This window comes from Delphinapterus leucas, chromosome 3 (genome assembly GCF_059928025.1).
Source record: "Delphinapterus leucas isolate spDelLeu-1000000601 "Yukka" chromosome 3, BTC_Dleu_Yukka2, whole genome shotgun sequence".
Classification (NCBI taxonomy): domain Eukaryota; kingdom Metazoa; phylum Chordata; class Mammalia; order Artiodactyla; family Monodontidae; genus Delphinapterus; species Delphinapterus leucas.
In genome coordinates, this window is record NC_143131.1 from 74621900 (window position 1) to 74644599 (window position 22700).

The 22700-nt window shown below is 36.7% G+C and overlaps 1 protein-coding gene and 1 long non-coding RNA gene across 6 annotated transcripts in view; one reads left to right on the forward strand and one right to left on the reverse strand.

Annotated features, from left to right (window-relative positions):
- On the reverse strand, positions 1-14340 carry ARRDC3 (arrestin domain containing 3). 4 transcript variants are annotated; one of them, XM_022592843.3, is made up of 8 exons: positions 13829-14339; positions 9810-9891; positions 7513-7660; positions 6360-6462; positions 5753-6009; positions 5263-5425; positions 4839-4993; positions 1-2743 (listed from the first exon to the last, which is right to left on the reverse strand). In XM_022592843.3, the coding sequence occupies exons 1-8, from the start codon at positions 14106-14108 to the stop codon at positions 2687-2689; spliced, it is 1245 nt and encodes a 414-aa protein (XP_022448551.1). In that variant the 5' UTR covers positions 14109-14339; the 3' UTR covers positions 1-2686. The 4 variants fall into 4 exon arrangements, with proteins under 4 accessions (XP_022448551.1, XP_089765239.1, XP_022448566.1 ...); XM_089909113.1 differs by lacking the exon at positions 7513-7660 and adding an exon at positions 9996-10080 and having other exon boundaries at positions 13829-13915; XM_022592858.3 differs by lacking the exon at positions 7513-7660 and having other exon boundaries at positions 13829-13844.
- Positions 11084-22700, forward strand: part of LOC111184395 (uncharacterized) — a 22050-nt gene continuing 10433 nt past the window's right edge. The window contains exons 1-2 of one of the 2 annotated variants that reach the window (XR_016392722.1): positions 11084-14555; positions 17671-17761. This is a non-coding gene — a long non-coding RNA (uncharacterized LOC111184395). The remainder of the gene's footprint in view (positions 14556-17670; positions 17762-22700) is intronic. The other variant, XR_016392723.1, reaches the window with a different exon arrangement.

A 22700-nucleotide genomic window follows, 5' to 3' on the forward strand; every position in this document is an offset into this window, starting at 1 on the left:
TTTACAAAAAGGAAAAAAACCGAAAACACTTTTATTTTCCACAAGGAAGAGCAATAGGAAAAATTAAATCATTTCCCACATATTGTTTTCTTAAAACAGCCTACAAGGACATATTCAGCACCAAATAAAAAAGAAAAAAAGAGAGAAATTACAAACAGCCACAGAATATAATCTATAAAGCAAACATTTAATATTGCACTTCGTTTTGCTAACGTTTTGGATTTTACTTTTCCTAATTGAAAAATCAGGAATCTATCTTGAATACTGGAATACACCTGTGAACCTCACATCTTATATCAAGAATTGACCAATATTTAGAAAGGAGTAATGCCTCTAAGTAAGAAAGTAAAGGAATACTTTAATGGGGAAAATAAAACTTTATTTGATAAAGTTTTATATATTTGAAACTTTATCACGTTTTGTAACCCAGTGCCAATTATCAGAATATTGGTCATTCTTTCCTCATGTGTTATTTAAAAGAGTATATGGTGATAAGTATTCCAATGCTATGCATATCAATAATTGTTCCCTAGTCAGTTAGACATAAGAAAAGGGATTTTCTGACAATCCCCCCACCCCCCGCCCCAACAAAAATAAAACCACCAAATGCCCTTTATGCCAAATATTCCATTAGCTTCTTTTGAGGGGGACATTCACAAAATGATTTAACAACAATAAAAAAATATTTCACCCCCATTTCCTTATTATCTAGTATTAGTTTGCTATGGGAGCCCAAACCCTTTAACCGAATCACTTAAAACGCGATTCATTTTTACATGGGCTTTCTTCACCCTGTCAGCATTTTTCAAACATGAATTGTCTTCCATGTTTTCTTAAAGGCCACTTATGGAAAAGCCTATTTGTTTTGTATGAAGCTTTAAGACAGTATTTAACCAGGTCAAGCACCAAGCCAGAGTTACTATTATTTTCAGCCACTTTATTAACTGTGGGATTAAATGGCAGGATAGATGTTAAGACCCATTTCACGCATATGTTGCAACACCAGAGATGCTGATTTTCATTAAGATACATCAGAGCTGAATTCCTTCTAGAATAAGACAATGAGTACAACTTGGTACCTTGGAAAATGCAGTTATAAGTGTCTTCATGAATGCTGGTATATTTATGAGCCAACTGTAAATTATCTTTAATATAAGCTATAATTTACTGATGTGATCGTTCTTCATAACTATATATACTCAAAGTGAATGATTTCTCATGCTTAGCAAAATCTTCTTTAGGTAATGGAAGAAAATACTTTCATTAAAAGAACCACAAAAATATAAAAGTTATTATTCCAGCACATATTCTAGTATTTGTAATTTTGAAGTTATACACTTTTAGAATAAACTTGGGTTTTCAAGCTCTGTCAAGCTTGAGCAGGATAGGAAACGTATAAATTGAGCTCTCTAATCATAATCTGAACATATATATTCCTGCTCATGAAAATACTCTGCACCAGCAAAAACGATTTCCAACATATGTGTTTTGGAGGTAATTACGTAACTCTGTATAAAAATAAATGCACTTTCTCCTCCTTTCCAGTGACTGGAAAACTTCCATACTTTTAAAATAATAATAAAAAATAACAATAATTTTAAAGAGCAACAGCCCTTAACTCTTTGCTGGTGCCTGCCATACTGCCTCTCTTTACTCCATTCTTAGCTCTGCTAGTTTCTTCTCATATGTAATGATAAAAAGGCAATGCGGGTGGGTTATCACTTTTGTGTATGTCCCTTTTCCAAATTTCCCTCTCCAAAAAGCCAACCAAACAAACAAACAAAAAAACTCAACAGTGCAACAAAACACAAATAGCATTCCAACAGTTTGGCAAGTGATGCGTTCACCTGAGATTAAGTGATTTTAGGCAGTCAGTAACAAAATGCTGCTTTGCTGTAATAGTAGAAAGGCAACAAATTCTTAAAAGAAACCAAGAAGGTATACAATCTTGACAGTCTCTTATTAGCTTCCTCCTCTTATCTCTTTTCCCACATATCTGTTGCGTATCTACTACAGTAGGCTGCAAAACATACAGCAAGAAGGATTGGCTTGAAGGCATTTGATGTTTGTAAATAAATCCACAATAGGATCCAAGCTGAAGAGGTGATACATGGTCAGCCTAGTAGGACAATTCTGAGCATGTGCATACGCAGGTAAAGTCCAGGCTATATTAAATTAAAAAAAAAAAAAATGTCAGTGCGTTTTTTTCATGTTAAAGTTTTTTTCAAAGCTTTCTTTTGTTCCTTGTTGTGCTCACTGCAAACAAGTTTTAAAAGAGTATCAAGAGTCTGGCATAAATGGAAAAAAAAAAAGCTGTAGTGACATGGAACCGCACAATGTAAGCATTGAGCATGTGCAAATTTTCAAATCAAAAGAAGGAAATCATCCCTCTTTACAACGTGGTGTCTTGACACGTATGACCATAGGCTAAGAAGACTGCTCTTAGTATGTGCCAGTTTTAAAGGAAAAAAGCTTAGATCTTCAAGCATGTTGGAGCAGTCCCAGAACGTTGCTGTAGGCTTCTAAAGCATGATCACTGGTTGTTTCATGTATTCGCCATTTTTCTGGGCAAAAGCAATTCCACTTCCTCTGAAAACGTGTCTCCAAGATACTTCTCTGTCCTCAGCCGGGAAGGGAAGAGATACAGTTCGGAACCCACATCAACTTGATTTAATCAAGTATTCCTTCAACGAGACGGGCAGGATGGTCTATCATCTGCTGACTGATCAGGATTTGGATCAATCTAGAAAGAAAAGAGAAAAAAAAACCCAAACCAAAGTTAATTGATAAGGTTTAGTAAGAATGCAGCAAATACGCTAATATTTTGAGTACTGGTTGAGAAATGTAATCAGAAAGTACAGAGTTTGTATGGGGAAGAAAGGGTATTAGTATCATCTATAAAGTACTTGCTATTCAATTACTAGATTAACAATTAAATTTAGAAGGGTATGCTGGAATAGTTTTATTTGACAAAAGGTAAAGGTAACATTCTATCAGAGAATGGAGTTTTACTCAGCACTTAGTCATACTTAAGACTCAAATACACAATTGGCCAACATTTTCATAGCAGTGATTTTCTTCTGTAAAGTATCCATTTCATCCTGTTACAAAAAAGTCAACTCATCTTTTCCCGAGCTTTGGGAAGAATGTAGTTGTGTAAACAAAGTTCTTGGTGCTTACGAGAGGTAATAACTCATGGGTGTAAAGCCCTAGGGAGGGCCTAGGAATACAGTGTATATCACGAAATAGGAATGGTGAACCCAAAATGCTCTAGAGGCTTCCCACCTTGCCTCTTTCTGTAGTGACTTTCATATGCACATACACTTAATAAAAGTGAACATATTTCAGTTGCTTCTCAGGTACAAAGAGAATGGGCACAGGAAGGCAAATTGTTGGGTTTAATACATTTCTTTTACTGAAAGATCTTTTGGACAAGACCCATTTACAATACTTTCCCCCCTCTATGTGACTAGATGTAAAATAATTAAATCACACAATATAGGGTTTTAAAAGTTTTGAATTCTCTTAATTATCTTTAGTTCATTTAAAAAGAAGGAGGTAGATTTTATGACAAATTGCTTAAAAGTGGATACTTAGATTGCCATTCTTTTAAAATGCCTGTCAGATCAAATCACAAATGAGGGACTTAATAAGCAAGACAGAAATGTCAGAATAAAAATGTAGTGACAATGTTTCTAAAAGTGGGAGGACATTTTTAGCATCTAATAATTTTATGAATTGAAATAGTGGGATAGAAAAATTATGTCCAATCAAGAATCTGCAGAGAACAGAACAGATTCTGAACATCCTATAATAAATGAATAAAGTGGATTTCATATTAATCATATCCAAAGGAAAATTAACTCTTCTAGTCATGGTATTAAGGGGAAAAAAAATAAAAGCAATTCGTTGAAGAGTGAAACAATCCTTTTATGTCTTTCTTGGGAGTAATATTTCACTGTAAAATAACTATCTAAACTACAGCAACCAAAAAGAAAAAGCTGATGCTAGTGATTTACAAAATCATTTGGTATTAACATTGGTATCAAGGCCAACTCTAAAGTCCCTACAATGTATTATTATGCATATATATATTCTGAAGTATCCCGACATTGCTGGATTGCTCCCTACCTCCTTTCCTTTGCACATATTTTTCTTCCTGCCTGGAACATTCTACATTTTGAGAATACTTACTCTTCAAGAATCAGTTTAACAATCACCTTCTTAGGGAAGCCCCTCCTGATTCTCAAGACCCAGCAAGCTGCTCCTCAAATGAACTGTGCATTACTATTACATTGTTAGGTAATATTTTTGCTTCTAAGTTTGTTTTTCTCACCAGTCTGTACGCTTCTCCCAAGGGCCATGTTTTATTCTTATAAGTGCTTAGTTACTTGAGATGAATAAAAATAATCTAAGAGTACAGGAATGCTGTTTAAGATGTTATTACATATGTTATTTTCCCTTATGACTGAGAATATTAAAATATGAAAATTAAATTGGAAAAGGATGATAAGATAAATTCTAGCTATTTAATCAATGACTGTAAAATGCCAGTTCTATAGATGCTTTAAAAGATGATTTATTCCTTTAACTGGCATTTTGGAAGTATGAGGTTAGATCATTATCTTTATTTCCCCAATAATATAAGAGACCAGTCCTACCTCTGGGTCAAACTTAGTAAATAGTGACAACTTTATGATCTAACTTTTAATCTGTTGTTCAAAATTATTTATTTTTCTCTTATGATAATCAAAACCTAGCTGTGTTTTTAAAAAGTTTGCAATACTGTTTACTAAGAGAGTCACAGCCCATTTTGTACTTGAGGGTTTGATGCTTACCTCTGAATAAAGAGGTGGAGGCAAGAAACGAAACTCCTGAATATATGCAAACAGTGGTCCCTGAAGCGCTCTCTCAAAGTCATCACAAGCACTCACTGGTGCAAGATTATTCCGCCTTTGTTCCTCTGTTACCACTTCTGCATAGCTGGGTGGTGCTGAAGAAAAAAGATACACGCAATTCGAACAGCACGTTCTTATGCATGTCAAAATACACAGAATAGAAGGTATTAAAAAGGACTGTCAAGTAACATAATAATAATCTGTCTTGTGATCAAAACTAGGGGGATATACATTTTAAACCTAACATTAGGGGCACATCTACTCTTTTCAAGTATAGACAAACTTTAATCATAAAATATCAGAAGCAAAATTATGTTCTTGAAAATAATAGATTAAGCTTAGATATGCATTATCAAATTATTACCTTCAGGTCTTTCAGGTAGGGATAAACCAAGCCAGTTCATATTCATGCTACACTGACTGCTTACACTTGAGGTTCTGCTACCAAATGGATGTAGAGGAATGGTACCAATGACAAGTGGCAAGTTAAGAAATAAATCCATAGCTCCAGGAATATCCACGTATACCTAAACAATGAAAGGAGATGTTAGGTTTAGAATGCCAAGTACTATTTCCTCTAAAAAAATGAAAAACCCAATCTAATGTTATTTGAGGCTCTCATTTACTTCATTTTTTAACTTATATACATATGATATACTTGAAAAGTTTCTCCATCGTGTACATTACCTCAGGTAAAATTAGTAATTATATTCCAAACTACATAAAGAATTACATATAATTATATATATCACACATGGAATAAAAAAAATCAAATCCTGGGTAAGACAAAATGATACCCTTACGACTTTAAAACCTAAAAAAACCCCACCCCAAACCCTTAAATCTATACATACCATTAGTGAATATTCCACACGGATTATACTACAGTCGAGGATAGAGGGAGAAACTGGTGGAATTTTCAGCAACTTGCCATTCCACGTCTCTGTCTTTCCAGATGATAAGGATTCCCCACGCAAGTTAGCCACGAGCTGTTTGACTTCCTTCATTTTCCCTTTGGCATAGAAGGCCTGTGTTTGGTAAATGGCTGCCTTTGGCACCACCATTCGGGAGGAGCAGTTCTCAATCTCAGCAAATATCTGAATTGATTCACCTACAGGAAAAAAAATATATATCTACTGTTAAAAACCAACCAACCAACCAACCCCAAAACAAATGTAGACTCTCAGGCTAAAGTCTGAAAGTTCAATGAACTACAGGGATAAAAAGCTATCCTAAGAGTGGCAAATAACTTATAGTTATAAAAATAAACACATTTACAGTAGCAATTTAAAAAAGAAGACTACATTCCAATTTATAAAAGGAAACTGGATAAGCACAATTTATGATATTTTACCAAAGAATACTGTATCATGTCTGCATTTAGTAGAAATAATGTAAATTTATACACAAGAGCTAAGTGAAGAAAGATCATTTTTTTGTGGGAATGCACCTCATACATACCTGGCGTATAGCCCTTCCTTTCAATTTTGGCACTTAAGGATATTGGGCCTGAGGTACAGAACCAGCAACAGAGAGTCTTTTCTTTTGTGCCTGCTTGGGGTGACTGTAAGAAATAAATTTATAGAAAATGATCAATGTATGAATTGAGACAGTAATAGAATGTTTTAAAATACAATCTTAAATTCTTGAAGAATTTAACATTTAAAGTAGTGTTGTTGTTTTCTTTTCAGTATCCAAATATACTTTTCCACTAACCAATGGGCTTCTGATTTATATTAGTATTTTTGTCTTTATACAAGTTTCCATTCAATTAAAGAAAAAAGGGTACAGGGTTGAACACCATATTTCATAAACATAGTTTTAGCCCAGGCTATTTACATACACAATAATTAAAAAACAACCAAAAAAACAAACAGAAAAAAAAAAAAAAAACCCTTTCCACATTCCATTTAAACTGCCTTTAAAAAAAAAAAAAAAAAGCAGTTTGGAAAGCAACTTGGTTATAATCCCAAATGATAACATCCTTCTCTGAGACTGTAAAACTCAATACATAAAAAAAGAAAACTGCTCATTTTTAAGATTAATTTTACTTGCTTAAAGATGTTATTATTTGTTTAAACCAAGTAAAGTTTTTGAAATCAAATTTGAATCTTGTGAAAAAATACAATTAAAAAAGATTTCCTTTAAAATAGAATTTAAGTTTTTTCATGAAAATAATTATCTCCCCATCATTTGACAACTATCCCTATATTGGAATAATGCAATAAATAATACAAATTTTAGATTATGATATTTTCAAGTTAAGTGATATTGTTATAATAATAATTGATACTACTGTTCTTTTTCCACTAAAATTATTTAGGGAACAGATCTATTCTTTTGTTATTGCTGTTACCTTCTGAGGAAGATATTTCATACCAAATACTGGTCTTACTTTAAAAATTTACTTAAAGTTATTACAGTATCAGAAAATGTGAGCATATCCTGCATTAATTTGTGTGCTCTTAACTATTTTTTTTGAAAGTGGTATTTATGTAATTCAAAAATGAAGTTACTATTTAAAAATTATAAAGAATGTGTATGTAGTTTAGGTGATTATTCTTTAATATTTATATGCCAAAAACAAAAAATGAAGAATTCAGTTAATTCTTACCAGTAATGAAGGAGTGTTGATATCTATATGCTCAAAGACTGTAAATTCCTTCTTTAATTTTACTGGTAGAAGCCAAGGCCTGTGCAATTCGGCTTTCACCCAATAGCGCACACTGCCATGTCGGCCTTCGAATGAGGTAGCAAGTGGTCTGTGCAGAATATAAAGGTCAATATATTAATCTTACACCTCTTTTTAATATTTATACAGTAGCTCATCATAGAAGTGTTAATATATTGTAAGTTTATACATGAATGAGTTATCAAAGGCATAATTTATATTTCCAAAGGGATAAGTCACTGGGGAAAAAACCTTCTGTTTCCAAATAATAACACAAAGTTGTTAAATATTACAGAAATTTGGTTAAAAAAGCCAGAAGAATACACTCTCTTTAAACTAAGAAGAGGCTACTTTTAATGCTGGTGGCAAAATTACGAAAGTCTGGAAATGAACAATTCTTGAAAAGGTCAAGACTTTAGTTTAAAAATAAAGTTAAGAATGGTTTAACTATTTCTATTGAGATATTCTGGACACTGGTTAAACACTCAGACCAAACGACTCCCTATGGCGCTCCATTTTTCATTAACTAAGAATTATTATTATCTCTTATTATAGTAACTGAGATTTAGAAAAGGCCTGGAATAGTCGTTATAGTTTCAAAAGTTTTTCACATTTCATTAAATCCACTGAAGCTCTAAAAAAATGCTTTTACATTTCCCAGTTTACTTATGTTCTAACTCTTTTTGGCCATGCTTTCTAACTATACTATAGACTTAAAAAGAAAAAGAATTTTTTCTGTTGACCTGTATCAAGAGAATCATAATTCTTTTTCAACTCTCCCAGATTTTATTACTTGTGGAAGATTATATTTTAGTGAATTTAGTCTCTTTTTCATAATTTCATTAGAAAAATGCACAAGGTTCATTTATTTACAAGGTAGAGTGCTAGCTTTTTATGAGGAGTAGTGGTGTTTTTGTTTTGTATTTTAGACTTCTGCATTAACTTGTATAGCAGAGAAATAAAACGCAGGATCTATGCTAGTCTTCTAGAGTTTACTTTAAATGACGGGTTTATAGATAGAATTTTTAAAAAATATATTAAATTACTTCCATGCTTTGAAAATATTCAGGCCCAAATGTATTATTCCTATTGTATTCAGACTTAAAATATTTCTCTCAGAAAGTAATTAGGGCATTATATTAAAAATCATGTTCTTAAGCAATATGATACACAGGATACTCTGAAAAATACCCTTTATGAACTCTATCTATATATAACAAGTACTAGAATTTAAAAAAATACAGAATTATGTACATTTGGCACTTGACGTTCTTATGTAATGCAAGTTTACCTTTCAGAGCAAACAGTACAAGTGCCACTTTGCATGTTTTAATATCTGTTAAAGCATTTTTTTCAAAAATTACTCTTTGTATAATTTCCTTTAATGATTTATTATTACATTAACAATATACACGGGCTTCCCTGGTGGTGCAGTGGTTGAGAGTCCGCCTGCCGATGCAGGGGACACGGGTTCGTGCCCCAGTCCGGTAGGATCCCACATGCCGTGGAGCGGCTGGGCCCGTGAGCCATGGCCGCTGAGCCTGCACGTCCGGAGCCTGTGCTCCGCAACGGGAGAGGCCACAACAGTGAGAGGCCCGCGTACCGCAAAAAAGAAAAAAAAAAGAATATACTACTTTCCTTCTTCCTTTCATACTAGATTCCAAGCCTTATATTAAGGTATCTCTGATGGATGTTTCCTTTTAAGTACAGGTCATAATATCTCGAGTGACCTTCTCAATAGCTCTTTGCACAGAAGCTAATGAATTCATAACAGAAAAAACACATCACTTCTAAAGTGAGGATATTCTTAATTATTTTGACTTTCTTAGCTTACTGCTGTTGGGTAGCATCAGTAGAAAAAATGATCACTGAATTTTTATAAACTACTAAATGAGAGACTTGTTATGTTCTACCTTTTCTGCTAATGCTGATGATAAACTAAGTATTAAATGCTTACTATTTTACTGGCACCTTCCAATTCACTCAATTTAAATGAAATACTATTCAAGTTTTAAAAACCATATAAAACTTGAGACAGCATACTAAGAATTGAGCTTTGCTTTCTATAATATTGCCACTCTAGATTAAAAACATAGCTTCTTTTCTGAGTATATGTTTTCCTCTAGCAAGTTTCAGTAATGAAAAGGGTTTTTTTTTTTAAACTAAAAATATTTAAATTTAGAATGTTTCATTTGAAAAGAATGGATGTTTATGAAAAATGCCTGTTACAAAATACTTACGTCTGTGGAAGCTCGAAGCTGAACGCATATTCATGCCTTCCTGAATGAATAGTGTTGAAGCCTTCTTCGGAATTATCATCATCTAAAACAAACAGAAAAAGAAAACAAAAAACTTGTTAAACCTTTACACTCTCTTCCTGGTGGCAGAACTTTAAAGATGCTCACATAGTAATTAAGGCCACAAACTTTAGAGTGTGAGAGATCTGAGTTCTAATTCCAACTTCATCACTTCCTCTGGGTAAAACAAAAGTCCTGTCTTCAGTTGCTTCATCTGTAGAATGGGGATAATTAATACTTATACCCCATAGTTGGTTTTTCAATGGAAAACAACCTAAACTGTAAAGCATCTATGTGTGACAATACAGGCTCAACAAAAGATCCAGATTTCAAATCTCATACTAAGATGTTACCTTTCTCTTCATCCACTTACTTAAATAGACTATATATAAAATGAAAACTGTTCATGTAAGCCTTTTAAAATATGTCAGTTTTGATGCAGAAGATGTGAATGTTAAAGCTCTAAAACCATTAGAAAACTCTGTCAAATAGATGTTGGAGTTAAAAAAAAAAAGGAACAGTGATTTTAATGTCAGTTTCATAGCTAAAAATAAAAATTCTTATTGAACCTAAAATTATGACAATCTCAGTCTGTCCTAGCAACAGCTAAAAATTCGCATATATATAAAATATACCTTAGATTTAAAAGGTGCCTGCTTAATGGGAAACAACTGTCACACATCCTTGAAAAATGAAGACTAGGTTTGTTTCCCATTGCTAGAAAAAACGGGATGACTTTATTTTACAACCAATTTCTTTTGCTCAAATAGGTTTATCTCCAAAACGTCTCCAAAACAAATATAACGAAATGTGGGAGGGTGTTCTGGATTCTTAAAATGATTTTCTAAAGCGTTCCGACCGGGTAATTTAATTACATAAACGTCTACTAGCGCAGTTTTCTCGGTGTAGAAACCTTTATCATTAACCAGGAGACTAAGAGAAACGGGTATTATCATTTAACTTTCCCTCACCAAAGTAATGAATTCACACAAAAATCGTGATGCTTCCCTTCCACCACAGGAGAAAAGGAAAAAAGCGCCTATATGTGGAAACTTGTATTCAAAAAAAATCACCAAGACTCCCTTCTACCTCAGTAGTATTTTCTTCTCCCCCCGTGCAAATCCTCTCTACGGTATTTCAGCACGGAAATCCCGCTGACGAGCTGGGGGCCATTTAAAATCGCTCCTCCCGACGGCGCCCAAAGTTTGTCTCCCTCTCCCTTTCTTCCCGTCTCGCTCCCTTTTTTGTGCCAGCTCAGCAGTCTCATCGAGGCGAGCGGCGGCGGCCGCGCCGTGGTAAACAAGTGCCGGGCTGTCAATCAAGAACTAGACCGGAGCAGGAGAGGACCGGCCTAAACCGGCGCGAGCAGATCCCAGCCGGCCCGCCCGCGCGCCGCCGCTGCCGCCCGCGCGCCCAGCTATACATACGGCATATGTCGCACGGCGCTCGCGCTCGCGGCCGCGCAGCCTAGCCTGCTGACGTGGGGCGGGGCGAGCACGCTGCGGCGCTTCCGCTTTACACGCCCCGGCCGGTGACCGGTTCGATCTGGCTCGGGCCACCCTGACACCTTTACAGTTGCGGCGACGGCGGCGGGGAATGGTGCGCGGGGTGCAAAAGCCCCAAAGAAACAATGACAAGTGGGCAAGGAATACTCGCCGAAGCCCCCACCTCACCCCGCTTTCAATGTTAATGTCACTTTTCCTTCCCCGTCCCGGCCAGTCTTGGCGCTCTCTCCCCACTCGGGTCACATCAAGGTAGCCAGTCTGGTGACTGCATAGAAAGGGAAACACGCTGTTTCAGCTAAGAAGAAGACAAGCGTTTACAGAAGCTGCCTGACAACTTCCACCCGAAAACGTGGAAAATGGGGTCCTGCTAACCCTGCCCACCCAATTTCTCCGTGAATGGAACTGGCAGCTAAAAAGTTGCGCCCAGGGCCATCCGGCACCTGTAATGCCGGCGGAAGCTTCTCCTCTCCACTCTGTTGAAACCTGTAGTCGCTCTTTTCGGGGCTGCAAGCGGGCCCAGGTAAGGGGCAACAGAACGGTATGTGATACGAGCCCCGCGCGCCTCCAGAAGCCGGGGCAGGGATGCGAGTAGGGGCGGGGGCCGCAGCTCAGGAGGGACCTTTACCGGCGCACGCCGGTTCCAAGCCTCGCCCCAGCCGGCGAGCCCACTCTCCCCACCCGCTCGCGCCCAATCCAATCAGAGCCTGGCATCGCCTTAGCAACAGGCTAACAAAACCGGCTCCGCCTATCGCCGGCCGCCCGGGGCGGGGTCTCAGTTACCAGGCTAGTTTGAGAGGTCCCAGTTTTAAGTCATTGAAACTATTCCAAGCGAAGCTCGTTCTAGCTTGCAGGGGTTGAGGGGTGTCTCGTGGGGGTGCGGGGCACATAGTGTTCTTTACTATGAAATCGTGGCGCAATTAATGAAATTGTCCCCATAAGTCGTTATTCTACTTTTACCCCACTGCAAACCTCAACTCCTTAAAAACCTTTGTTTCTTCTCACTCATCTTATAAAAAGCTGCCAGTCCAGGAAGGATCAAATACAAACTTGTGTGTCCTGTTCAACAAATACCAGGACTGTCATTAGGCAGTTGCATTTCTTATCACTGTCACTGCTTAGAGAGGTTAACTAAAAATTATTTCAGGATGCAAATTACCTATGTGTAACTGAAAATCCAACTAAAGATTGATTTCATCTTAATATTTTAAAAATAATGCATTCATGCTGTAACTCAAAGCACCCTACGTTTCTACACTTGCCTTAGTTCAATTAGCACTTCCTCGTGGATGTGTATTTTTTAATTAAAAATGGAGGTAAAAATGTGCTCTACTCTGAAAAATCATCAACATTCGAGTTAAATACTGCATTAAAAAGGAGAAGGACAAAATTACATAACCAGTTTTAACACTATATTCTTCTTGGGCTAGGAATTAAGTCATCGCCACCACCTGACGCGTGTAACCAATCTGCTGAGAGCAGAACAAGCGCCCCTCCTCACCACCCCCCAGAACTGGTCCGAAACAGGATTGAACCGCTTCTAACAAAGGGTGGAAACTTAGAAAAACAAGCTTAGAGTCTGCTATATTTCCACAATGTAACCATTTAAACAATAGATTTGAAATCTCAGGACCCCTTCTCCCTTTGACAACCCTTCATCTCCAGTTTCTAACCAAAAATCATATCCAACGAGCCGAATACTTTTCAATTCCATTTGACTGGCACGGGTTTCATTGAATGCACGTTCCAAAGTTAGGCATGATGCTTGGAAAAGAAAATTTCTGACCCTAAATGGCTTCTAAAACTGACTTTAAACATATCATAATGATAGGTGCTGTCCTTTAAAATAGAGAATGCTTGATGTAAATTTCTAAAGGAACTGGAAAGAATAGGAAAAAACACGTGGGGTGTTGATACCATATGTCAAAATAAACCACAGAAACCCATTATCAAAGAACAACGGTCAATTCTCTTAAGTCTTTTGCGTGTCAATATTAAAAATGAAATACACCTATTAACCCACTTAAAAATGTTACTCCATTTCTTCACTGAAGCTTAGTTTTTAAGATCTAAGGTTGCAGAGTACAAGGGAAAAACCTAATATTGGATTGCAGCTTTTAGCAATTCATTTGAAAACATACTAGTAAAATTACTGAATCGCATATAAGCAGAATTTATACGTAAGGTGGAAATGGATTGCAAGTGTGTATGGCACAGACCAAGCCGGGTACAGAGGTAGTGGAATAAGTGCAGTTTGCAGTCACTTTGCAGATGCCTGCATGCATTACGGCTTAACACACGATGAATGTCAAGGAGAATTCAAATCTTCCACCTTTCCAACCTTTATCAAACAGCTATACGTTATGGTAGGAGTAGGATTATATTAATTCAGGAAAATTGAAAAGGTACTTTGCCAAAGAAAACAGGTCTAATAGTTTCTGATTAATGTAAAAAACTTACCTCTTTCGTGTCCAATTAAGATGTCTTTATGGTTGAAATATTCTACTTCTTCAGTGTAATTCTGTGTATAGGCAGTATTGGAGCCGGCGTTTCTCGATTCGGTCCAGCGTACTTTCGCATGTCCTCTTGCATGAATTTTAAGAGATTTTACTCTGATTTCCCCAGTAACTTCTAAATTCACCCTTCCTGAGACTGTATCCCCACTAGAATACACAGGGACATTGCTGTCATTAAGACAGTCAAAGCTTATTGTCAAACTCTTTACCTTTCCCAGCACCATGTTTATAACAAAATCTATAAAAAATATAATGTAAGACAAAAAAGTCAAGATCACATATAAAATGTGATCTTCACTTAACACTGATCGATGTCTTTGCCGTGCAAAGAGCTTGCAGGCAGGATCAGTGATTCTTTACAAATAGTTCATTGAGATTTCTTAAAAAGTCAGGGCAGCACAGAGGCTGCTGCTCCGCGATCCTGCTAGTCTCAGTGGTCTCCTTACAAAGACGGGCGGCTGGAAGCTGCCAGCTCACTTTAAGAGCAGCTTTGTGAAAAACAACCCCAGTGCGCATGCGCACGCCGCGGCTGCTGTCCGCCCTCCCTGCGCGCCCCCTCCCACCCCGCGCCCGGCTCGCTCGCGGGTACAGTAGGTGTACAGCCAGGGGAAGAAGACACTGGGGCTGCCGGGAGGCTGAACCTGACTTCTCTTCATTGTAGGCTCCTATTGGTAGGCAGGCTACCGTAAACCCTCGATGTGCTAGCTGGAGTCCCGTACTGAGCGCAGTCTAGTAGAAAGATAATGGCCGAGGGAGGGAACTGGGGGACAAGGTTGGGTGGGGAGCTGTTTGCAAAGCCAAGTGAGAATAAATTGCTGAGTGACCGGCCCGAAACGTGCGTTCCCGGCACTGCAGTGTTTTGACCACTGCCCTGATGGGAGGAGGAAAAAGTGATGTGTGTAGAGAAATGGGGGAAGGGGAGAAACCGGTTGGGCAAGGGCTGGTTGTTGAACATAATCTAACGTATTTCAAAAGAAAATGTAATAAAAACCAGAGAAGAGATAATGTTCATAGACAAGAGCATTCTTGGCTTGGAATTTTTTTCTTTTTAAAACCAGTGCTTTGCAGGCACGGTGGAAATGAGCCCAGTCGAGGTCAGGTCGAGACCTTAAAAGAGAATACTATAAGGAGCAAGGAAGAGAAGCAAGTATAGTTTCATCAGTATATTTTGCTTTCTCCTGAACTGCTTTCTCTTCCATCTCTTAATTCGATAGCAACGAAAAACAATCAAGTTTTTGCCTGATTACACGAGGGAAAAACAAGGTTTGACCACTTCCTAGAAGGAAGAAAACGTCCTTTTTTGAGACACCACCTACCGCTAGATTTGCAGGGTATGACATGATTACAACTCCTGTGTCCAGAGGATTAAGAATAGGATTCGGCCTAAAAAAGTATCACCTTATAAAAGGCAGCATGACATAGTGTTTTAGCTGACATAATGTTTACAACAGCGTTGAAAAATCTTTGTTAGAAGTTAGTGAAGTGCAGAAAATGTTTTTTTAAAAAGCATGGTTTGTTATATAAATAGGGCTTAATTCTGTAAAGCTTTAATTTTAATTTTCAGCTTTGGACTGTTTAACATAATTCTCATTATACATCTTTCTTAAGGACCGGTACATTTGTCTCTTTACTGTGAACGTTTTGGTAACAAATTTCAGTGCTTTTGTAAAATCACACCGGGATTCAAGGCATAACAGCATAATTATCTAGATTTTTTTGCAATCAATGAAATTGCTTATAGGAGAGAAATATAGGGAAAAAGAATATGAATCTGGAAGTATATATACATAACCAAATACACTTTGGAAGATTCTTGGCTGTCTGTGCCTAAGCCGTTTTAGGTTCTTTTGTGCAGTGTATTTGGATAGGTTGAAACTATGATTCACAATACATTGAGCTCATTCATTGGTCTTGCTGGTTTTTTCGTTGTTTTTTTTAAAGAAATTAAATTTTACTTAGTTGGGTTTTAGTTGAAAGGCAGTATCTTGGAGTCAAGAGCATTGTATAAATTATATAGAGTATAAATATGCAAACTATTTAGACAGTTAATGGACAGGGTATTTACCTCTGATAGAGCTTAGATGGTTGTGCTTAAAACTGAATTTTTGTATTTGAGTGGGGAGAATAGTCTTTTTTTTTTTTTTTTCCTCTCTTGGATGACACCTGGTGGCTATTTTAGTTGTTCAAGCACTTGGGATCTTGTACTAGCTTTGTTAACAGATACTATTTGGGTTTTTTCGCCACCTAGTGGTAAATTTGTTAAAGTGTTAGCGTTAAGGTCAAATATACTAACCATTAAATAACTTTGGGCGTGGATTTAAAAGCACAGTTCACAATGATGCCTTTATTACCAAAGTTGTTTTAAATTATTAAGGGCTAGTGAACAATTGCTGAATTCTTCAGAATTTTTAGTAAAATCTCTCCGTTCGGAATATAACTTATTTTTGAAAAAATAAGAATCAGCTGTTTAAATCAAACTAGAATTCCATTTAACCAAAAACTTATGAGATTTACTCGTAGTTTGGAAAATTGTTTAAGCACATTAAATGATTCAACCCTGTCACTCTATTACATTATTCCTTCTGTTTGAACCCTTTAGGATATTATAAATCATTATCATTATTTATTTTTCTACTTCTCTTTATTTTTTTTTTACAATGTCTTCCTAAATACTTTAGTAACTGACAAGTTGCCAAGAAATTCTTATCCCTTATAATTTTTACTTAAGATCCTTCTCACTTACCCTAATTATCACCTTTCTTCTCTTTGGATTCAGTCATGTGACTATTTCTTAAACACCTAAACTTGAGTTTACTTGCTTCATTTTGTTTTCCTCCTCCTATTTATTCAAACTATGAAAACATCAGAAACAAACAACCAACTCTGGCACCTCTAAATCCCTGCTTGTGTTTTCATTTCTATGAAAACACTTGGACTAAGTTTTGAATGTTTTCTCTCATGACTTTTATAACCTCCCCTTTTCAAGACTCCTTATCTAAATATCTACCCTGTAAACAGCTTGAAATGCTGTACTGTAGCCATTATTTGCAGCTTCTGGACTTGCTTTACTGGGCCTTTATTGTATTTTGCGTGAAATTGAAGCTGTTCATCTTTACCACCAAGGCTCTTTCCTACCACACCCCAGCCTACGTCTCATATGCCATCTCCTCCTACTCATCTGCTAACCCTCTCTACTGTCAAGTACATCTTCTGTCCCCTTTGTTAGCCTGTTAGCCCTTGCCAACATGCAGTTACAGGCTGCTTTCCCTGCCCAGAACAGTATCCCACGGCTGTGTTGTCTCCCTCCTTCTGGCACAACTGAATAAAACTCTGACTAGGCAGAGTAACCAGTTCCCTCCCCCTTTTATAGCTGCTTCAGAACTTATATGGGAAGCTCTTCTTATGGTATTTGTTTCTTGGATTTTAAACTCCATGGCTGTTCCACCTTACTGTGTAAAGGTTTAAACTCAATCTCAAGAACTCTGTCAAAAACAGACAAATGATAATTGCTATCACGGTATATAATACTGAGGCAACATGTCAAAATTACTGCCAAGTCTGGAGTTTTTCACATTATATCAAAATGCTCAGTATCATTAAAAAAAACCCAACAATCCATCTCAACTGAAAGTTTTGCTGTGTGGTTGTAAGAAAAACTGTATCAGCAGTCGAAACCTATTTCTTAAGGAAAAATATGAAATCCATGCTTACTCCTTATTTTAACTAACACCTGACAGGCTTGAGTGCTGTAGAACTAAGGGAGGTTTTGTTTGTTTGTTTTTTAAGTCTTAACTCTGCCTTTCAAGATTTTGCAACTCTGGCTCAACTCTAACATCTTCAAGATGCAGCAAATTTGACTTTGATGTGGAGATTAGAGGTAAGATTTGCTATACATAGTATTAGCAAAATGAGTAAGATTTGTTTTTTATATTAATTTTATATATGTTTGTTACATTCTTTGTACTTAATACATGTTTTAATGTCTTGTGGATTTTGTGATAAAATTCAGTACCAAATTTGGTTTCTGTTTTCCATCGTTAAATAGTGTGGCATGTGTTATATGAATGCCATTTAATTTTCTTATTTTTGATTTTCGATTTAATGTAAAATCATTCGTAATTCTACTATTCACCCGGAGATGCCACTGTTAACATTTTGGTACATTTCCATCTAGATGTACAACTAAGAAAGAAAAGCATTACCAGTTAAGCAACGATAGTGCTTCTTATCAAGTACACTTTTTAAACTTTAAAAAAATTACATAAGCTTTAGGTGTACAGCATTATAATTTGACACCTGTACACACGACAAAGTGGTCACTACCACAAGTCTAATTCCCATTCACCACCGTCCCCTTCCCCATTTTCACCCACCCTCCAAACCCCCTTTCCCTCTGGTAACCACTAAGCTGATCTCTGTATCTATGAGTTTATTTTTATTTTATTTTGTTTGTTCACTTGTTTTGTCTTTTTAGATTCCACATATGAGTGAAATCATAAGGTATTTGTCTTTCTCCATTTGACTTATTTCACTTAGCATAATGCTGTCCAGGTCTATTCATGTCGTTGCAGATGGCAGGATTTCCTTCTCTTTTTATAACCAAGTAATAATCCGCTTTGTATATATATAACGCACCTTTATCCATTCATCCATTTATGGACACTTAAGTTGTATCCATATTTTGGCGATTATAAACAATTCTGCAGGGAATATGAGGGTGCACGTATCTTTTCAAATTAGTGGTTCCGTGTGCTTCGAGTAAATACACAGACATGGAATAGCTGGGTCATATGGTAGTTCTTAATTTTTTGAGGAATCTCCCTACTGGTTTCCACTGTGGCTGCACCAATTTACAGTTCCACCGACAGTGTATGAGGGCTCCTTTTTCTTTGCATTCTCTCCAACATTTGTCATTTCTTGTCTCTTTGATAGTAGCCATGCTAACAGGCGTGAGGTGAGATCTCATTGTGGTTTTTGTTTGCGTTTCCTGATAATTAGGAAATTATCTACCTTTTGGCCATCTGTATGTCTTCTTCGGAAAAATGTCTATTCAGACCCTCTGCCCATTTTTTAATCGGGTTGTTTGTTTTCTTGTTGTTGAGTCCAGTAGGCTATTTTGACAACAGATATGATTAGTGGCTCCAAAGGTATAGTGTCTTTAATTAATTTGTAACACTTAGGCCCTGCTAAGTTAGATGAGTTGAAAAACTTTATTCATCCAGGCTCAAAGTGGCATCAGGCCTACAAGAAGGATCAGAAATGCTAAATTTCTTTTCTGAACTATTTTATGATTTTTGACCAGGCACAGCATTATGTAGTGAGGGTAAAAGAATTCTAATTATAATAACTCATATTTTCTGATGGATATTGAGTTTTAGTGGCAAAGTATAATTGAAAGGAACAAGTTCTCAGTTTTTTACATAAAACTCATATTTGGCTAACTGGAATTTCATGTTCAATATCTTACTTGGAGAATTTTACCCTTCCAGTCATCTACATTTTTTCTTTTGATGTTGAGGATCATTATGAATGATTTAAAAAACCCAAAACTTGTTACTCACTGCCACTACCTTTTCAATACTGTTTAATGGAAGCATTTTACAAAGGTCTGCCATCTAAGGTTAGTTTTATTTATTGTGGTTAATTATTATTAATATTGTAATTTAAAAATTGTAAGAGAGAATTCTTGCTCCTCACCCATCTGTAATCAGCTCAGTTTTCATGTTACTTTCATTTCTGTTGTTGGGGAATTTTACTTGCTACCACATTGAAGAAGTAGCTATGATGAAGGAAGTGTTTCATGTGAAAAGCTGTAAGGAGGAGGGGCAATTTAAGTTTAGAAGTTTGCTGAGGACTCACTGTCCCCAGAATTTTACGAATTTCAAATGACCTTGTTTCAGGATTATGGAACAGGTTAGGTGATAGCTAAACCTTAAAATCACAGTTTCAGTCTATGACATAGTAAATTCATATGTGGATCATCAGCAATTAGCTTTATATTTGTCGTTTTTGTAACATAAACATCTTTGTAGTTCTTGTATAAACTTCTTAATACATTTCAGTGGAAACATGAGGCAACTAAAATTTTCTTCCTCAACTTGCTATAACATTTTGTGGTCATGTAAGAGTTTCAAATTATTTTGCTGCAGAGAATCTGATTGAAAGAAATTTAATGCTTTAATATTTTGGACTTTGAAACATATATGAAGGATTTTGTTGGCATGGAGGTACACATGCTGTTGTGAAGATGTATAAAGCAAAGTATCCAAAGTGAAGAACAGAATTAAATCATGAATAATTTACAAATTAAAATAATACAGTGTGTCTTGGTTTTTAGAAAGTGGGAGTAGTGCTTAGATAAAGCCAAAACAATTTTGTAAGGTATGTGTTAAAAACAGAATTTGGAAGCTAGAGTAGATGCCCTTTTACCCGATTCTTATAATGTCCAAATCATATCTTTTGCACTCTTAGAAATAAGGAACACTTAGTTCTACCAGTGAGCCACTTGAATAGGGAAACATCTTTTAACTTTAATTTGTCATTTATTATTATTTATTGCTATCATTTGAATCTGTTTTGGTGAAACTTGGTAAAAGCCCTCAGAAACGTGAATGTGTAAGAAGAAATTGAGTTGAGCCCTGCCCCTCCCGTAGGTCTTTCTGCAAATGAATAGGAGGGAGAAAACCTTTCAGAAAGGGTCACTTACTTGATAGAAAATTAACCAGTGGGAGATTATTGCAGGGAAAGACTGGATTGTAAAATAGAGTCATGATCCTAAAGAGGATAAAGTAGGAAAGAACAAAAGACCCAAATGTTATTCTTTTTCTAGCACTAGCTTTTCTCAACCTCACAAAGCTTGATGATTTTGTTTTAATCATATATATATATATATATATATATATATTTTTTTTTTTTTTTTTTTTTTCTGTCTCTGCAATGATGGTAACTCCAAATGAAATGAAATGTTGGCCACTGGCTTGGAGACAGTGGTGGCCAATAGAGGGCAAAGCTGATTAAGTGAAATGCATAAAAATCACCAAAACACTGCTAAGAAAGACCCATCAGAGACTAGTGTGGGGCTGAAAGCCAAAAGATCTGTCTCCTGGTGGATATGGGGGACAGTGAAGGATGAGAGGAGAGTGGTGGTGGACAGGTAGTCCAGAGATGCCTCTGTGGTCAGACTAACGTTCAACGAATGGGCATGGCGCAGGCATGTCTGGTAATGACAGCAAGTCAAGCAGACTTTTCAGGGGACTGGGAAGCCTGGATGATAACAGAAGATGGGGGTGAGGATGGAGCAGTTTTTTCTTTTATAGCTGTGTGGCACATGCATACATTGGCCAAGAAGTCCAGAAACTACCAGGTTCACTGAGTGGGGTGTGTATGTGAGAGAGAAAGAGATCATCATTATAACAACCAGAATACTAGCATATCTTACAGCAGCCATTGTGCTTTCTACTCTTATTTGGTGTTTCTACTCTTATCTTATTTGGTCCTCTTAACAGCCCAATGAGGTGAATACTATTATATTCATTTTGTAAACAAGGAGGCAAGCTTGGGATGATGAAGTAAGTTGTCCAAACGTATACAGTTGGTAAAAGGTGGTGCTAGGATTTGAACCTGTGCTCTTAAATCATTAGGCCATACTGCAAGCAAGTCAGTAGACTTATTTGTTAATAACTCCTCCAAGAAGGCTCCTGTAACCATCCTTTCCTCCCCTAGTTTGGATTATATATTTCTCTTCTTTGTACACAGCACCTTTTAAGACCCTGTTCCTTAACAATCTTTTATATAGTTTGTACATTAATTGCCTCTTGCATAATACTCCAGGCCTCTCAAGGGCAGTCTCCATATCTTATCTAGTGCTCAGGCGTTAATCATTTTTATATTTCCAGCACTTAGCGTAGTGCCTGGCAAATAAAACACGCTCAATAAGTATTTATTGATATGTGATATATTGATAATGGAGTGTTACCTTTAAGCAATTTTCCATTGTAAGATTGTAGAATCTTTTTTTTTAACATACACATAGTAAAGTGCACAAATCGTAAATTTACAGCTTGATTTTTACTTATTTATTTAAATTTATTTATTATATTTATTTTTGGCTGTGTTGGGTCTTCGCCGCTGCGCACGGGCTTTTCTCCAGTTGCGGTGAGCGGGGGCCACTCCTCGTTGAGGTGCGCGGGCCTCTCATTGCCGTGGCTTCTCCCGTTGTGGAGCACAGGCTCTGAGTGCGTGGGCCTCAAGCAGTCGTGGCACTCAGGCTCAGCAGTTGTGGCTCACGGGCTTATTTGCTCCATGGCATGTGGGATCTTCCCAGACCAGGGCTCGAACCCGTGTCCCCTGCACTGGCAGGCGGACTCTCAACCACTGCGCCACCAGGGAAGCCCCTGTAAGATTGTAGAATCTTATGGGAAGTTTTCCCAGAGGACCACATGAGACTGAAGAATTAAAAATAAGATTTAAATTTCAAACCATCATTTTATAAAAGTATGCCGATTGCCACAAGGTCACCATCATGATGTATTATCCAATACTAGTTAAAGCAAATAAGGATTACTATTTGCTAAAGTTTTATGGTTATAAAGTAATAATCATATTAAAATTCATATATCCTCTTTGGGCAATTTTCTACTTATATTATATTTGGTACATTGTTTACAACTGATGAACAAAGAGTCTTCCAGCCTGCTTTTGATTGCTTAGGAAAAATCCAGTTGTGTGCCACAGCAGAGAGCAAAATACAAGACTGTAAGAATTTGGGAAGTTAAATGAAACTTGTAATATTGTTTATCTGTATTTTAACAGTGTTT